Source organism: Ischnura elegans, chromosome 7, assembly GCF_921293095.1.
Source record: "Ischnura elegans chromosome 7, ioIscEleg1.1, whole genome shotgun sequence".
Lineage (NCBI taxonomy): Eukaryota > Metazoa > Arthropoda > Insecta > Odonata > Coenagrionidae > Ischnura > Ischnura elegans.
Window position 1 is genome coordinate 10,239,702 of NC_060252.1, and position 15,971 is coordinate 10,255,672.

Consider the following 15,971-nt stretch of genomic DNA (forward strand, 5'->3'; position numbering starts at 1 on the left):
AATTGCCGATGAAACAGGATTGCTGACACATCTGCTATTAGTATGATCGAATTCATCAAAATGCAAGCAAAAATTAACGTATAGTTCAGTCTCAGCTACTAAAACTTACCCATATCAGGCGCTAAAGTATTTGAAAAATTATTTGGTATGAGTAAAAGTCCCTAGGTAACTGCAGTAAATGTATCAACCTATTAAAAATATGAAAGTCCTGCCAAATCACCAGCATAAACACTTGTAAAATAAAACATGTTATCTCTTAGATCACACCTCCGATTTTATACTTACTTTGCATGAAGTCACCACCGCAAGAAATTTTAAAGAGGCAGGAAAGAAAAAACCCACAGAAATACAATACATACCCTACAAACACAGAAAGGATTAAATCTGTATTAAACACGTATTTTGAAATCCACAAAATCTCAATTATATCTAGATTTAATCTGTTGCAAAGGTGTTGCTATGTCCTCTTTTTCTCATATTATATCTAGATTTAATACATGAAATATCTCGCCCCAAAATACAGATTTTTCAGGGATTAAATACAGATTTCAGTATCTAGATTTTCCAGGGATACATTATAGTACTGCTTTTCATTTGAACTTTTAACAAGGAACCTTTGCGTTACAATTAATGAAGTATATTGAGGAAGCTTCCCTGAAGGGAAAACCCTCTGACCACCACAATAAGACCTATACTTATCTCACCCCTTAACTCCAACAAGAATTATATTATCAAGCACCCAATAAACAAAATATTTAAAAATTACCTAACCACTATGCAATAATAAAATGACTTGAAGGAAAAAGATTAATTTGGATTGAGAAAACATGACTCATAATAATTGATATTTTATTTGAAAGGTACAAATATCTATTCATATCAAATACAAATTCCAATCATTCCAAATTGCTATGAATCCAATCAAGATGTTTTAACAACATATACGAATTACAAACATTTCCATTTACAATGAATGTTAATTAGTTCTATTTACTTCATATACAAATTCAAAAAATTTCAAATTACAGTGAATGTAACCGAGTTCTGTTAAGATCCTATACAAATTCCAAACATGAAGTACATTGAATCTAATAGAACTTAACAGTATACACCAATTCCAACCATTTAAAACAGCAATGAATCTAATCAAGGTCTATTAAAGTACAGTGAATCTAAAAGAACTCTATTAACAGTGTACACAAATTCCAAGTATTTAAAACAGCAATGAATCCAATCAAGTGCTATTAAAGTAAAGTGAATCTAATAGAATTCCATGAACAGTATACGCAAATTCCAAGCATTTAAAACAGCAATGAATCTAATCAAGGTCTATTAAAGTACAGTGAATCTAATAGAATTCCATGAACAGTATACGCAAATTCCAAGCATTTAAAACAGCAATGAATCCAATCAAGTGCTATTAAAGTACAGTGAATCTAACAGAATTCCATGAACAGTATACGCAAATTCCAAGCATTTAAAACAGCAATGAATCCAATCAAGTGCTATTAAAGTAAAGTGAATCTAATAGAATTCCATGAACAGTATACGCAAATTCCAAGCATTTAAAACAGCAATGAATCTAATCAAGGTCTATTAAAGTACAGTGAATCTAATAGAATTCCATGAACAGTATACGCAAATTCCAAGCATTTAAAACAGCAATGAATCCAATCAAGTGCTATTAAAGTACAGTGAATCTAACAGAATTCCATGAACAGTATACGCAAATTCCAAGCATTTAAAACAGCAATGAATCCAATCAAGTGCTATTAAAGTAAAGTGAATCTAATAGAATTCCATGAACAGTATACGCAAATTCCAAGCATTTAAAACAGCAATGAATCAAGGTCTATTAAAGTACAGTGAATCTAACAGAATTCCATGAACAGTATACGCAAATTCCAAGCATTTAAAACAGCAATGAATCTAATCAAGGTCTATTAAAGTACAGTGAATCTAATAGAATTCCATGAACAGTATACACAAATTCCAAGCATTTAAAACAGCAATGAATCTAATCAAATTCTATTAACATCGTATACAAATTGCAAACACTTTAAATTACAATAATTCTAATCGTGGTTGAGCATCCTTCGCTTGCTTCCTCCTGTCCCTTGCACCAGCCTGCCGCAGCCACTCTGCCACTGCCTTTCCAACCTCTTTTCTAGAGTGGTTGGCCAAACTTGGTCTCCCCTGTACCACTTCTGAAATGAAAAAATTGAATTCAGTGCCATAAAATTCCCAAATACAACATGTTCTCATGAGACTGACAAGTCAATACCCAATGGCAACAAGATAAACCATAAAGAAAGTTAAAAGGATTCTACCATTGTGAATTTTTGAAAACTAAATATGTATATCTTTGCATTTGAAAACCACCTTCACAAGTCCAAACAATATACAACAATTTAAGAAGATCATGAGATATAATTCATATAATATTTCCAGGTGATGTGCCACTTTTTAATAGAAAGTGAAGGTAAATGAAGTTATCACATTGTTAAAAATTAAATTACATAGTACCCTAATAACTTTAATGTTATTAATTAAAGGTGAAAGAAAATGCCATGGCCCAATCCAAATACTGAATACCACAACTTAACATTTGGATGACTGCTCCACAAAATTAATTAGTTTACACTGATTTCACATTAATTCCTTCATGAATTAAGAACAGCAGAAAACAATGCAGTATGAGCAAAATAAACCTGCTGAAAACTAATGAGGTGAAAAAAATTCATTGGGTTTAAATATAAATGCCAATGCATTACTTACCAAATATCAATTTATCAAGCCTAGAATCTTTGAAGCTAAATTTATTCCGGGCTGGGACTCCCTTATAAGTAAAACATTTCCCCAAAGCATCTGTCATTGCGAAGTACAATATCCCATTGACGGCAGTCACCAGTGAAGCCCCACCATGGATCTTCAATACCCCTTTCTGGAAAGTGAAGGGATCATTAGACAAAGAAGTGAGAGCAATAGCTAAACAAGCTATCATACAGGCAAATCATCTCCTCAACCTACCACTAACTCCCTGAATGCCACATCTTTCAGATCGTTCTCCATTACTTCATAGTCCTCGACAGTCCTCAACGGGAAATTCAGTTCAACATCTGGAACCCCTTGAACATGAGAAGGTCTTTCTTTCAGGTTGTTCACTGCTGCAACCAGTGATTGTGTCGTCTCGACCACTTCGAGTAGAAGAACATTAGTTGTCTCCACTCTTTTTAGCAAGACGTCAATCATACCTGATTTAAAAGAAAAGATGCACTTAAAGCAATTTAATTTAAAACTTCCACATAATTTAAAGAATTAAGTAGAGTACTTACGTTTATTTTCCTTGCAGCCACAGTTGCATGCCCCACCACTGGAAAATGTATCTGAAATACAAAATAAGTATGAATATGAAGTATGAGTACTAAGCAGAAGGAAGAGAATAGAAATCTCATTATGTCGAAGGAAAGCATAAAATATACTGGCTTAATATTTGAGTAGACTTATGACTATGCAGTTAGACATTTGCTTCTATGAAGGTAAAATATTTACTTCACTCCACCGCCAATGAGGCCAGAAAATGAATATTAGAATGAGACAACATGACTAACAAAACTAACTTCATAGAAACAACCAATACTGATTAGTATTACTTGCAAAATTACAAAAATGAAACCATGTTATGCACTGAATCCAACTATGAAAACAAATTTGTGAATTACCAACCTGAAGAGGTACTGGTATCAGCATTAATGGCTGAAATACAGCTTGTAGAGGGCCCTGCACTCTCCATAAAAATTGCAGCAGCTTCTGTACTCCTTACATTATGTGAAACGAGCACAGATTTATGGCTTGCTGTGGGTTCTATTTCACCATGGGAATGAATAATATATAAAGCATTATATACCATCACATATAAATGCAAAATCACAAAGCAGTCAATAAGCATAACAAAGAACCACAGTTAATACTTCACCTTTAACCATCTTTGGAGGAGATGGCATTTTCCTCCTTGGGCAATAATCACTCTCATCATCACTCTCATACTTCACCCTCTTCCTTCTTTGACCTCGCCCAAGGACCTTATCGGCATCCACATCAGAGGTATCAATGGCCACTAACTCCAGCTCTCTGGCCTTCTCGTATGAATCTAAGTGAAGAATTTTACAGGTTATAATCTTTCATGTGAAACAAATTAGAATGACAGTGGAAATCATGATAAAACTATAAACAAATGTGACTCTGTACTAAAATTAATTCCCAGAGAGATATGCCAAAATTCTCAACTAATAAGAAGATTCCAAGAATAAACAAATGTACTCACCACAAACACTGTTAGGAAATTTCCTAACCCTGAACTTACTCCAAGATGGGTCTGGCAGTGCATGGCTGGCAATGATGAAGATAATCTGCCTATCACTCATTCCGCTAGGGTAGCAACACATCAGGGTCCCCTTACTCTCCGACAGCCACGTAGTAGGCACTGCCTTGCAATCTGGTATGTCACCCTCATTGGCCGGCATGAATTCTACCACTACCCAACTATCCATTGCTATCACTGGTCACTATACCTACTTTATTTTGGGATGTAATTATACTTTTGAGCAGTAATTCTTCTCCAGAATTCAAGTTATACACTATGTTAATACAAGGTAACCTCCCAAGCCTACATCTATATATACATACACAAAAACACCTTACAATGAAATCTAATTTATTGAACAAATGCAACATCACTTCATATTGAAATCAAATTAAGATGAACAGGGTAGCTAACACAAGACTTGACTTATTGATGAAGCATCACGGCAACATAATAAGATTCTGAAGATTCCAAAGTCACATTGGGAACACACATCCCTTTGTGCCTAATGGAATTAAGGGGCCATAACATCTCTAATGACAAATCTGAGGCTTTGAAAATCCCAACCTCATTAGAGTTGATTGGACTATCATAAAAACTGGCCATGCTCTTGAATTTCCGACCAACTACAACAATGCCTATATTACCAGTAGCAATGTGGTCGACTATCACTACACTTCCATCATCCATTACTACGCAATTGTCAGGACTCTTTGTGGTAACTTTACCACAGTCAAGAATGCAATGTGAATAGCATGGAGACTTCACATTTAATGCATGATCATTATCACACTGAATTTTCCTAACTTTCATCTTATTGTTACAGCTACTTTCTTCCAACTTCCCTTTCGCATAGTGCAATTTTCTCTCGGACACTCGATTTATGATCTGCTGTAATGGTGCGTTATGCTTTCTAATGCTTTTCTTGATCACTTGCAAATAATTCTCAAACCTGAAGGCACTAAACCGATCAAGTGGTCCTAAATGATCTGAATCATCAGTCAAGTGAATCAGGCCATGCACGTTGTAGCTGACATTTTCTTGTCCATAAAGGACACAGAAATGGGTAACAAAAAATTGCAGCAAATCTTTAGAATACTTTCGCATTGTTAAATCTGCGTGATATTCCTTACTGACTAAAATTCTTATAGCCACATGAAGTATCAAGAAGTGCTTCATCACATCATCGCTCGTGATACCAAGAAGAGCAAGAGGACCAGTATATAGGAGGAATTGCCGGAATTCTGTAGCTTTCCACCTCAATATGTAACTCATGGAGCGTGGTTTTCGTGCAAACTCATGCGGGACAAAGCAAGATATTTGGTTTAAACGCGAGCTGACGGAACTCAACGCCCGGGAATTCATACGAACCCCTAAATTACCCCTCGTAAATGCCAATAGCATTTTCCTTACTACACCTAAGCATACCAGGTGCATATACTCAAATGGAAAGCTTGTTACCATGAGGGTTCCTGGTATTCTTTCAAGAGGAGATTGTCCATTATGATGCTCCTGTTGCACCCTACCACTGAAACCATCATCAGTTCTTTTGGGCGAATTAACCTCATCAAATACAACTCTATTTTGAATAAAAGTACCCTCTACAGTACACTTTCCGCAACCAAAGTAGGCATTGTGACCTTTTATCTGTGCGGCGAAGGCTCGTGCTGGAGCATCGCACACATAAGCATCAATATGAACTGAATATGTGGTACCATTGAAATTAATACCTTCACATTTTATTTGCCTCATTTCATCCACAAAATCGGAAAAAAATTCGTCGCAGGATGAAGGTTTCTCGTACCCATGGTAGATTCCCACTAACCAAGGGCTAATCGCGTGAAACTCTGCCATGGCCATTAAAATTGGCCACGCCTGACTTGCCGAACTTTTTGCTAATGGAACACCATCAACGCTACACTGTAGTTTCAACTCCCGCGTTTCTCTAGTCTCGGGATGGTCACGGAGAATTTCTTTAATTGAATTTGCGATGCCCACGTGGACATATTTCCCACTGCCAACATTTTTAATATTATTAGACCGTGGGGTGGCCAAAAGCGTTCGAGCATTAGAAGGCAAGTTGGAATGGCACGGATGTTTTTTAAGTATTTTCAACAACTCGTCAACCTTTGTATGGGTTATGCCACTCAGAGCCCATTCTTTGAGATCGCAAAGAAAATTTTCCCCTTCGTCCGCATCTATAGAATCCCCCGAATCCGACTCAGAACTACTACTACAGGCAAAAGTTGTGCCCTCGATACCACAGTTAATACCTTCAGCGGAATTAGGGCCATCGATTACAATGAAACCCTCGCCAAACACTTCGGTTTCCTCTTTTAATTCTACTTCTAACTCGCTACACTCTGATAAATTAGCATCCCGCGGAACACAACCCCGTAATCTACGCTTGTGCCTAGCTCCCATATCCATGAAAGACTTTCTAAACATGATGAATGCCAATCTCACGATTCCACTAATACACAACTTTCAGCTAAAAATGAAAGAAAAACTTTATGTAGCGAATGAAAGAATACAAAATTCGAAAAAAACTAACGTTAATAATCGAGATCTCGGTATTCCAAACACGTGCACTTCCGTGGCTACTTTTCCAAAGCTTATTATTTACTTACCTTGAAGATATGATGCAGAGCAGGTGAGGTCGAAACAGGCAAAAATGTCCGCACGTGGTACAGCCTTATACTTCACTCCAAATAGCGTAAAGTATTTCAGCAGCAACAGCGTACAGCCGAATAACTCGGAACTTGCTAGTGGTTTTGTTGCAAACAGCGAACCAGCTCAGGACAGATGCAGGAAAGAAATGACCGAATATTTGGCGTTGGCGATAGCTGTTGGCGTAGTATGCGTCATATTCTCCAGAGCCAGTGATTGGCTACACGAGCTATACCGTCATGCACGGCGCCATAGCAGAAAATTAGGAAACAGATTAAATCCGTATTTAAAAAAGATTTGGAGATCCAGATTTGATGTATTTTGAAATCTCCCAAAAATACAGATTTGATCCTTCTTGTGTTTGTAGGGTATATTATGTATTTTCTATTGTCAACCACAATAATATTTCCAATTTTCTCTTCTATCCCACATCTAATTTAGCAAAACAATTACTCTTATTCTCTTTCGAATAGAAAATTATTTAAAAGAGGACTGGTCGATACATACAAACTATCGTCAATACTTTCTCGGATGAACGTCCACTATCACTGCACCAACTTGCACAAATCAAATCCACATCCACAAATATGTCACTTCTGCCACAATGTCTGTCTTCTTGGCGACAGGTAACAGTGAAGCAATGGTACCTTCCTCCAATCTGAGCACCTTCCATTCAGCAAGAATTTTCTCCTCGTCTTCTCGTCCAAGGCCACAGATTACTTTCTGATATCACAATGGTGCAATGTGAAGCTCACACACCTAAAATTAATAAATAATAAAATACCATGTAACTTATTAGGTCAAATCATTTCCAATTTTTGGTATTTCTGCATGAGAAATCAAATTACTAGGCTCGTAAATATAGTAAATATTTGTATGCCTGATATTTTTATTGTTTTAAACTATAGCATAAGATAATTTGAAATGATGAAAGCCGACGTGTAATACACCATAGGGCAAGCTAAGAAGCAATATTCGATCCTATAAACTTGGCAGCTTATTCCTAGTTTCTCCTTTAACCACACGTTTACCGAATGAATTAATACAAAAAAGACAACTAAAATGCAAGAATTTTCAAAAGAATTGCTGCTACAATATTTTGAATCACCATTTTTAGTACTGAATAGCCACTTCTGACTTAAAATTACATCCAAATAATTACAGCGAGAAAGAGTACATACCTCACAGTTTTTCGTAGGGGTGAAATGTTTTCTTCTTATCGCCCAAATGCACTTCTTCTTCAACTCAGGATCTTTTGGAGAGCTAAAAACTTGAACCATATGTCCCGGAGTTTCCATTACATCCCGACAATACACACACGAAAGGCATTTCTAACAAAAATATCTCACAAACACGTTTCTGAAGCCCAGTGAATGAAATTAAAGAATAAGGGAAACTTCCACATTACCAGACACTCTATTCTTCACTAACTTAACCACAAAAATCCCTGAAATGTAGTGAGACGTGACGTAAACGACGCGATCTCCAACGGCTTGTGAAGGCATGTGATCTTTCTAGGAGGATAGGGCACGATGGCACCAGATGGCACCACCCGCGAAAGAAAATAGTCCCAGACCGAATACAGTTTTATCGATGAGATACAATTTTATCGATGCATATGAATTTGCCAGTCCTCTTGCATCTTTTTTCGTCATTAAAGGAAATAAAGAAACAAAACCTTCTAAGTAACTTCCTAAGCGCGATTTTTGTATCTTGATTGTCCACCCTCGTATTTAGGTACGAAAACTTCCTGTGCCGTCTGGGTCAGTATGGGGCATAATTTACACCCCATGATTCCTCCTAAACTTGCAATGGAGTTCAAGACTATGTAAATTACAATGGAAATTTAAACTTTAACCCAAAGGTTGGATGGGCTAGGTTATTATGATGCTGGGCTTGGAAAAATCATTTGTAAAGCACCTTGAGAGCCATATTTACCACTGTTGTTTTTAGCTGTGTGAAAAAAAATTGACAGCAAATAACCCTTTTCTGCCATCACCTACAAGAGGAAAATGTTTTCCATGCTACGATCGAGTAGCATAAGAATATTTTAAACCTCTCTGAAGGGAGCTCTTATTTGAGGAGGTGTTGCCCAGATACATATTTATTCTTGTACCTCCGATTTGGGACCCAACTCAATGGGGTGCCCGGCCATTACCCATACCACTCTACTAGACCCTTTGGCCCTATCTTAGCAAGAGTCCGTGGTCAAATTATTGCATTGCCAGTGGTTTTCAGACCAAATATTGATTTTTATTTCCAATACTTCTTTAAGAATAACTAAAAATTTTTTGACCATTAAACAATTTAATTGCCTAGGAGTTGCCCTAAGGTCTTGCTAATCTGGGTCTTAGTCAGGCCTGAATGCCTCTATCTGACAATTGCTACCTCAGTAGTCACTTCCCTTTCCCCGCCTCAGTAGTAGTAGTATTGATCTTTAGGGTGCGTCGACGGCTAGGTCATTCTGCACCACTACCCAGTCTTTAGATTCAAGTCGTAAATTAGAAGGATCGTCACTGCATAATTTATTTATATAGGTTAGAAACAGACATTATTTATAAAAATTTTAATTTGATTAAACAGACCCGTTTCCCTGAGAAACAAAATTATACCATTCAGGTTAGTCGGGTTGTCTCCGAGGAGGGATTCAAGGTCCCCCCCTATATTGAGCCTGATCCGCATCAGTTCTAGTCAATATCCATTTGTTTGTGTTGAAAAACTCACGCTAGCTAAAGCCGAATTGGCATTAGGACTCTTGCGTATGAAAATTCATGTCGGCTACTGCCGATGATTGATTCCCTCATCTTTCTCTTTACAGCCTCTTATTGGCATCATTGTTTGCTCTGATCTTTTTTGCTACAGCTACAGAGAGAATCAGCCCATTATATTGGGATAGAAAAGGTAAGTTTTACTTTTTACATTCTTATTTAGGTTGTAGTCTTACTAAGTTTTCCTGGTTATAGTCTTACTAGTCTCTTCCTTTAAATTTTTTGCACCATGGAATAGCAAATTTATTTTGCCGATGCCATTTTAAAATTGAAAAACCTTTCCAATATTTATTGGAAAATGATGATACTGGTTAAAACAAATACATTTGTGTTATCTGTCATGATTTCAAAGCTCTGAATCATTATTTATTCCTCTGCATCCAACTATAACCACTAAAGAATGTTATTACAGTGGAAATCTCATATAAGTATATGCATAAAAGGGCAGCTGGTAATATATACAAATGATTTCCCTTTAGAATGGCCTGCAGGACATTAGATATTGGATGAATCAATTTAAACTTTGTTTTTCCACTGAATTTTTTATTAAAACATGACCATAGTTTTGACAGTTAACATCATCTTCTGGTGAGGAATACATTCATGCACATTCTGAAATACTAAAGAGGTGACACTTGAGATATAGTTGAGGACCTCAAATCCGAAATCCAGAAACCCGGAAAACCAGAAATCCAGAGCGTTTGAAAATTCCTCCGCATAGTGTTTCGACTTTCCACCTCGTGGCACCACTCTCCAAGCCTTGTTCTGGGACGAGTTAGAAGTTAGCACACGCCATGAACATGCGTTAACAACCTCGACAAGGGCATGCAGGGATCTCAGATATCAAGCACAAGAGCCTGAAAGCATTTATAAATTAATTAATTAACAAACTATACCATGAAGACCAGAAATCCAGAAAAACCATAAATCCAGAAGCCCTTTGGTCCCAAGCTTTCCGGATTTGAGGTCCTCAACTGTACATACAAACTACAGGGAGTGGAGGGGGAAAACTGCAGGGGTGGGGGAAGAAGGGTGGAAGTTGGGAGGATGGAGGGGGCAGCAATGGGTCTTCCCCAAGTTGTAAAAGCCAAGAGAATATTGGGGGATGGGGAGGTGGGTGGCGCCAATGCACCCAAGCTGACTAACTTCAGTGGAGGGTGGGCAAGGATTTAGAAGAGGGAGAGATTGGGGAGGAGCAGGAAGAATATGGTGGGACATTAAAAGAGTAAATATTTTTTCAATGTTAAAGAGCGTCAGCAGAGGTGAAGGTGAGTGATGGTTGAAGGATTAGGGAGAAGAGATGTGGTTGGGGAAAACAGATGCATAGTGTGTGAAGGTAAGGGGTCAATGGAACAGAGAGAGGTTGAGGATTGGAGAGCGGGAAGTTTACAGAGTTTACAATAGGGTAGTTTCCTTCATCAAAGAAAACGAAAGGCATTGATTGCAATTCATTACCCACCATTAGTGTATTCATAATATACAAATTCTTTGGTTTTAGAAATACCAGTTTAAATGAATGGCAATGGTCAATTTCAACTGCATTTGAAAAAGGCCAGATTGGCGCCCATGCCATGCCACTCCATGTGACGTCACAGGGACCTAGTTTCTATACTAGAAGAAAGGAGTTTTACATCGTCTGAGATTACCAATGCACAGGGGCAGATCCAGGATTTTTTTCTGGGAGGGGCACAAGCAAGGCCGTATCCAGGATTTTGTTCTGGGTGGGGCACAAGGATACCTCGTAATACAAAACGAACGCAATGATAATGGGACCGTATTAAAAATCTTGCATATTTTTAAGGCCTGGGGGGGGCACGTGCCCCCGTGCCCCCCCCCTGGATCCGCCTATGCCAATGCATGCATGAGGCACAGAGCTAAGGGAAACATCTCTTAATAATCACACATTAAAACTTCCCAAGGTTGGAAAGTTTTCTTCGTTTGATAAGGTATTAATAATCCTTATTTAAGCCAAGCGCTACCAACTAGCAGGGTACTTTGCTACCTGCTAGCATCCTGCGTCGTATCAGCGCTCAAAGCCTCGCTTTAAGGTCATCTCACTTGCGGCAGCGGGAACCAGAACGACGTCACACGGAGAGTTCCCAGCATTCATACTTAGCCGTCGCATTTTCGCGCGCTTAAAAATTTTCACTTTTCTTTTAATCCCGAAAAATAGATATTATCATTTAAAAATCTAAAAGCGTGAAATACGTACTCTAGGAGTAATAATCTTGTGATTTAGACAATAAAAAAATAATGGGAAACCACCCTATTTCACAGTTGGTATTAACAGATTTTAAAATTTCCACTTGCTCAAGGGGCTTTTTCTTTCATAATGTAAAATTTCTAAAGAGAAGTAACTTGTGTGACTCTAGTCCAGCACGTGTTTAGCGAAGTTGGAATTAGAATTACCATGTTGGACGTCGCTCCAACGTTGTTTGGTGGGTCCTTTGCATATTTGATAGATATCCATACAACGTTAATAGGATTACCATGGATTTTGCATGGATGTCATTTGTTAACGCTGGCAATCTTGTCTGTGTGTTGTTGGGATATTGATTGCTGCTTGAGCCCCTTTATTTTAAACTTATGAGAGAATGGCTGAGCGTTGACGATATATTTTCTGTTGTCGCTTGGTTTTTTCCCTTCCATCTGCTGGACTTTTTAAATGAACTTTGCTGGCCTTGGTTATGGCAGGCTAATGCCCTTGCTTGCCAAACCAAAGGTTAGAGGCTTGAGTCATGCCTGGGTTAAGGCCATGGGTGTTTGCGTTGTCCACTGTTGTTGTTTGCTGGATTCCTCTGATTTACAGGCGTTAAACCTGCTTTTTTTGGGATGGTGAATGCAAAGAAAATATAATGAATCACAATTTTAGGCCTGTGTGAATAACCCCATTTACAAGCTGGGAGCAGGATGCCCTCCAGGAATCACTGAGCCCACCTGGGCTAGTAAACTGGTCTTATTGTCAGAGGTTAATTCTTGTGAGAGACGGAAATAATTTAGTGTGTGAAAATCAGGTACCTATTATTCAAAATTGCTGTCAGTATCACTGGCTGCCATTCCTCTCATTTTGAATTTTAAATATATGTGCTGTTATCAGTGCATTATTGTTTGCATGAATCAATATCTGGGACCTGCTGGAGGAAAAAATAGAGCAAAAACATGACAGAAATGCAGAGAGGTAATTGGTCATCCATCATCTATGAAATTTTCTTTCCCTAGTTTAATATGAATAAAAATACCAAAAATTATGGAATTTTGGCGGAATAAGACAGTAATTTAGTCGATGAACTTAATTTTAAGCAAGGCATATGGGTCAATATGTATAATCATTACCAGTATTCTAGTGTTAAAATTTATTTTCTCCATGATAGCATAAAACCGCTGCTGGGACTCAGTGTCACTAGAAATAAAATGTCAAAGATATGCATGTACACTAGGTGATCATGACATTTAGGGTTACTGAAATATTAAAATATTTTCAGTTTGGAATGAGCACTTAAGGTAATGTGCATAATCTTTTTTCATTCATTTCCCCACAGGTTGGGCTTGGAAAGTTACCAATTCCTTTTCTTTGAGAAGGAATTGCACTCAACTTATGAGCACCAGTGCTCCTGCAGATGACATCAAGTGCATTCACGGCATACGATTTTTGAATGCAATAGCTCTACTCCTTTGTCACAAGTCCATGTCTTTACTGTACAACCCTTTTGTGAATAGAACAGCAATGACTGAGGTAACATATTGATGAAAATGTTTTTCAGATCATGCAATGTGCATTATAGTTATTTTATTTTAAAATTTTCTTTGCATTCATTTTCTAGGCCTTGAGTTATAGGTGGACTGTTATTGCCAGAACAGCAATAATATACACTGACTCCTTCATCATGGTTTCTGGAATTCTTGCTGCCTATGGATTCATAAAAGACCTAGATAAGGAGGGAAAACTTGATGTCATGAAAAAATATGTGAATCGTGTACTTAGGTAAGTGGGAAGGCTCAGATGTCAGGCACAAATCAAACTGGAATTGAAGTACATATTCTGCAAACTGCATGTATGTAATTATTTTGCCCATCATGTCGTCTCCAACCAACTGTTGTTATCCATGTTTCGTATTTGTGTTCTATCAATGTACATATTTGTTTACCCCTCCACTCATATTTTTGCCTAAGGCGACCTGTACTTCCTGGGACATCTGAAGTCATACTCTAGGGTATTTTGGTAGATATTCACCTAAATTCACCAAACAGAGGAAGAAAATCTCTTTGAAACAAGGAGAAATGCAAGACAACCAACAAAATACTATTTGAATAAGTTTTTCTAATTCCCCTATGTTAAGTTCTAGGCCTAACCTCGTCGAGTTCATTAATCAAACACACAAAGTTCTTTTGTAACGGTTACCCGCCATGCCACAGGAAGGGATCGAGGTAGACTGCCACTTCGGACGATTGGGAGAAGAGGGGAAAGGAAGGGAAAGGAGGGGAAGGCATGAACGAAGTCACTAATCACATTTATTATTTATCAATGTGCATACATAATACCCTACTACCATTAACAGCTTTCTTTTTTAAAGATTAGTGGGATTTAATTTATTACAGAAGAAAATAAGAAATAACTCTCAGAGAAAACAAAAATCACTCCTGACAGTATCAGGCACATAGAACAGGAGGAATGAAGCAGGCAGCATAGGCCCCCAAATTTTTTTTCTCTTTGTGGCGACTATGGATGATACATCTCTAGCCCAGGGGCATCTATTCTCTGATGCTCCATGTTTCAGTATAGTTACATTTCATAATAGCTGCCGACAATGAATTGAGCTTCAGCATTCAACTAAGTTTCAGCATTATGCAAATGAAATAAGTAGCCGGCCTGATGAAATATGTATAAATGGCTTTCCAATGCATGCAAATTGTCAAAAAAGCATAAGTAGAAGCAATCCCCATACCTACTAAGCAACCCAAATAGCAAATTTCTGGCTGAGCACTTACAATAGTACACTTCCTTATTAATGAAAATTTAAAAGAGACCGGAACAGGAAGAGATGATTTCCTTTGAATACTAGACTTAAATATACTATGATCGTACTTGGCAGGGACACAGCTAGAAATTAAGGCTGGGGGTGTTTAGGTGCAACTATTACCTGGGTGTGTGGGAGTGTGAAATACCAACCAGGTAGGTGCGAGATTAATAAATTGCGGAATTTTAAGATACACGGTTCAAAATGGTGAGTTTTACGGCTTTCTGAGGCATATTTATTAATTTTTACTCTATTCTATTAGTAATATCAATTCCAATTAAGTAAAATGGATTAAACTTAAAAATTTATCCAAGCTTTGGGGGGAGTTTTAACCCCTAAAACTCCTCGCTGCACCACTAGTACTTGGTTGTGGGCAAGAACCTTGTAGTGGCAATACAACAACCTTATAGGGTTCTTAGTGGTGGAACTGCATCAAGATCTTCACTTAAGTGTAATTGGTGAATCAATTTCTGATTGTATATGGCTCCTGAGATGGCTACATCACAACCCCATTGGAAGACAGGACTTTATCAACAAATTTTGTCACCAAAGTGTACTTTGAGAAACCAATGAAAGGCCATTCTGCCTGGATGGGTGGATGGATTGCTGCCACCTCCTCTCAGTGGGTGTTGGATAGGCACTCCATTGGTGGACTCACTAGGATTTGAATCATACTTACTTTTTTTATTTCCTTATAGTTCTAGGTAAATTTAAGGCATGCTAGAGTCAAATTATTAAGGTGGCTATAGCCTACCAAAGTTACACAACATTTGTAGCATTCTTTGATCTTTTTAGATGGAACAAAAATAGGTACATATGTTATTTCCTCTTTTAAATGGAATCACAAGCTTAGCTATATACAAGCAAAATGTGCAATACTTAACCATAAAATTACTCCTGGAGCACCTAGAAACCCTGAGGCAAAATTGCAATATTTTTACTATTTTTCTAAAATTGAAAAGCACAGTCTGAAGATGTAATCAACAGAGTGGGAATCTGTTATGGATCATAAGATCCACAAACCACAAGCTGAAAATAGTAGCTGCCAAGCAATTTAAAAAAATGGTGTAATGATCATTCATATTCTGCATTCATAAGAAAAGAATATGTGAATTCCTGCAATGAAGGAATAGGCACATAAAAAATGGCTTGGGG

At 37.6% G+C, this 15,971-nt stretch overlaps 3 protein-coding genes across 4 annotated transcripts in view; 1 reads left to right on the plus strand and 2 right to left on the minus strand.

The window, feature by feature from the left end:
* LOC124162717 (nose resistant to fluoxetine protein 6-like) overlaps positions 1-15,971 on the plus strand; it is a 34,628-nt gene that overhangs the window by 11,630 nt on the left and 7,027 nt on the right. The window contains exons 5-7 of the mRNA XM_046539328.1: positions 9,852-9,934; positions 13,341-13,534; positions 13,623-13,783. Coding sequence (XP_046395284.1) covers positions 9,852-9,934; positions 13,341-13,534; positions 13,623-13,783 — 438 coding nt within the window. The remainder of the gene's footprint in view (positions 1-9,851; positions 9,935-13,340; positions 13,535-13,622; positions 13,784-15,971) is intronic.
* LOC124162719 lies at positions 833-5,397 on the minus strand. 2 transcript variants are annotated; one of them, XM_046539332.1, is made up of 7 exons: positions 4,325-5,397; positions 3,977-4,150; positions 3,727-3,864; positions 3,336-3,386; positions 3,031-3,128; positions 2,779-2,944; positions 833-2,207 (listed from the first exon to the last, which is right to left on the minus strand). In XM_046539332.1, the coding sequence occupies exons 1-7, from the start codon at positions 4,548-4,550 to the stop codon at positions 2,065-2,067; spliced, it is 996 nt and encodes a 331-aa protein (XP_046395288.1). In that variant the 5' UTR covers positions 4,551-5,397; the 3' UTR covers positions 833-2,064. The 2 variants fall into 2 exon arrangements, with proteins under 2 accessions (XP_046395288.1, XP_046395286.1); XM_046539330.1 differs by having other exon boundaries at positions 3,031-3,254; positions 4,325-5,394.
* On the minus strand, positions 4,790-7,199 carry LOC124162718. The gene is made up of 2 exons (XM_046539329.1): positions 6,994-7,199; positions 4,790-6,854 (listed from the first exon to the last, which is right to left on the minus strand). The coding sequence occupies exon 2, from the start codon at positions 6,809-6,811 to the stop codon at positions 4,790-4,792; it is 2,022 nt and encodes a 673-aa protein (XP_046395285.1). The 5' UTR covers positions 6,812-6,854; positions 6,994-7,199.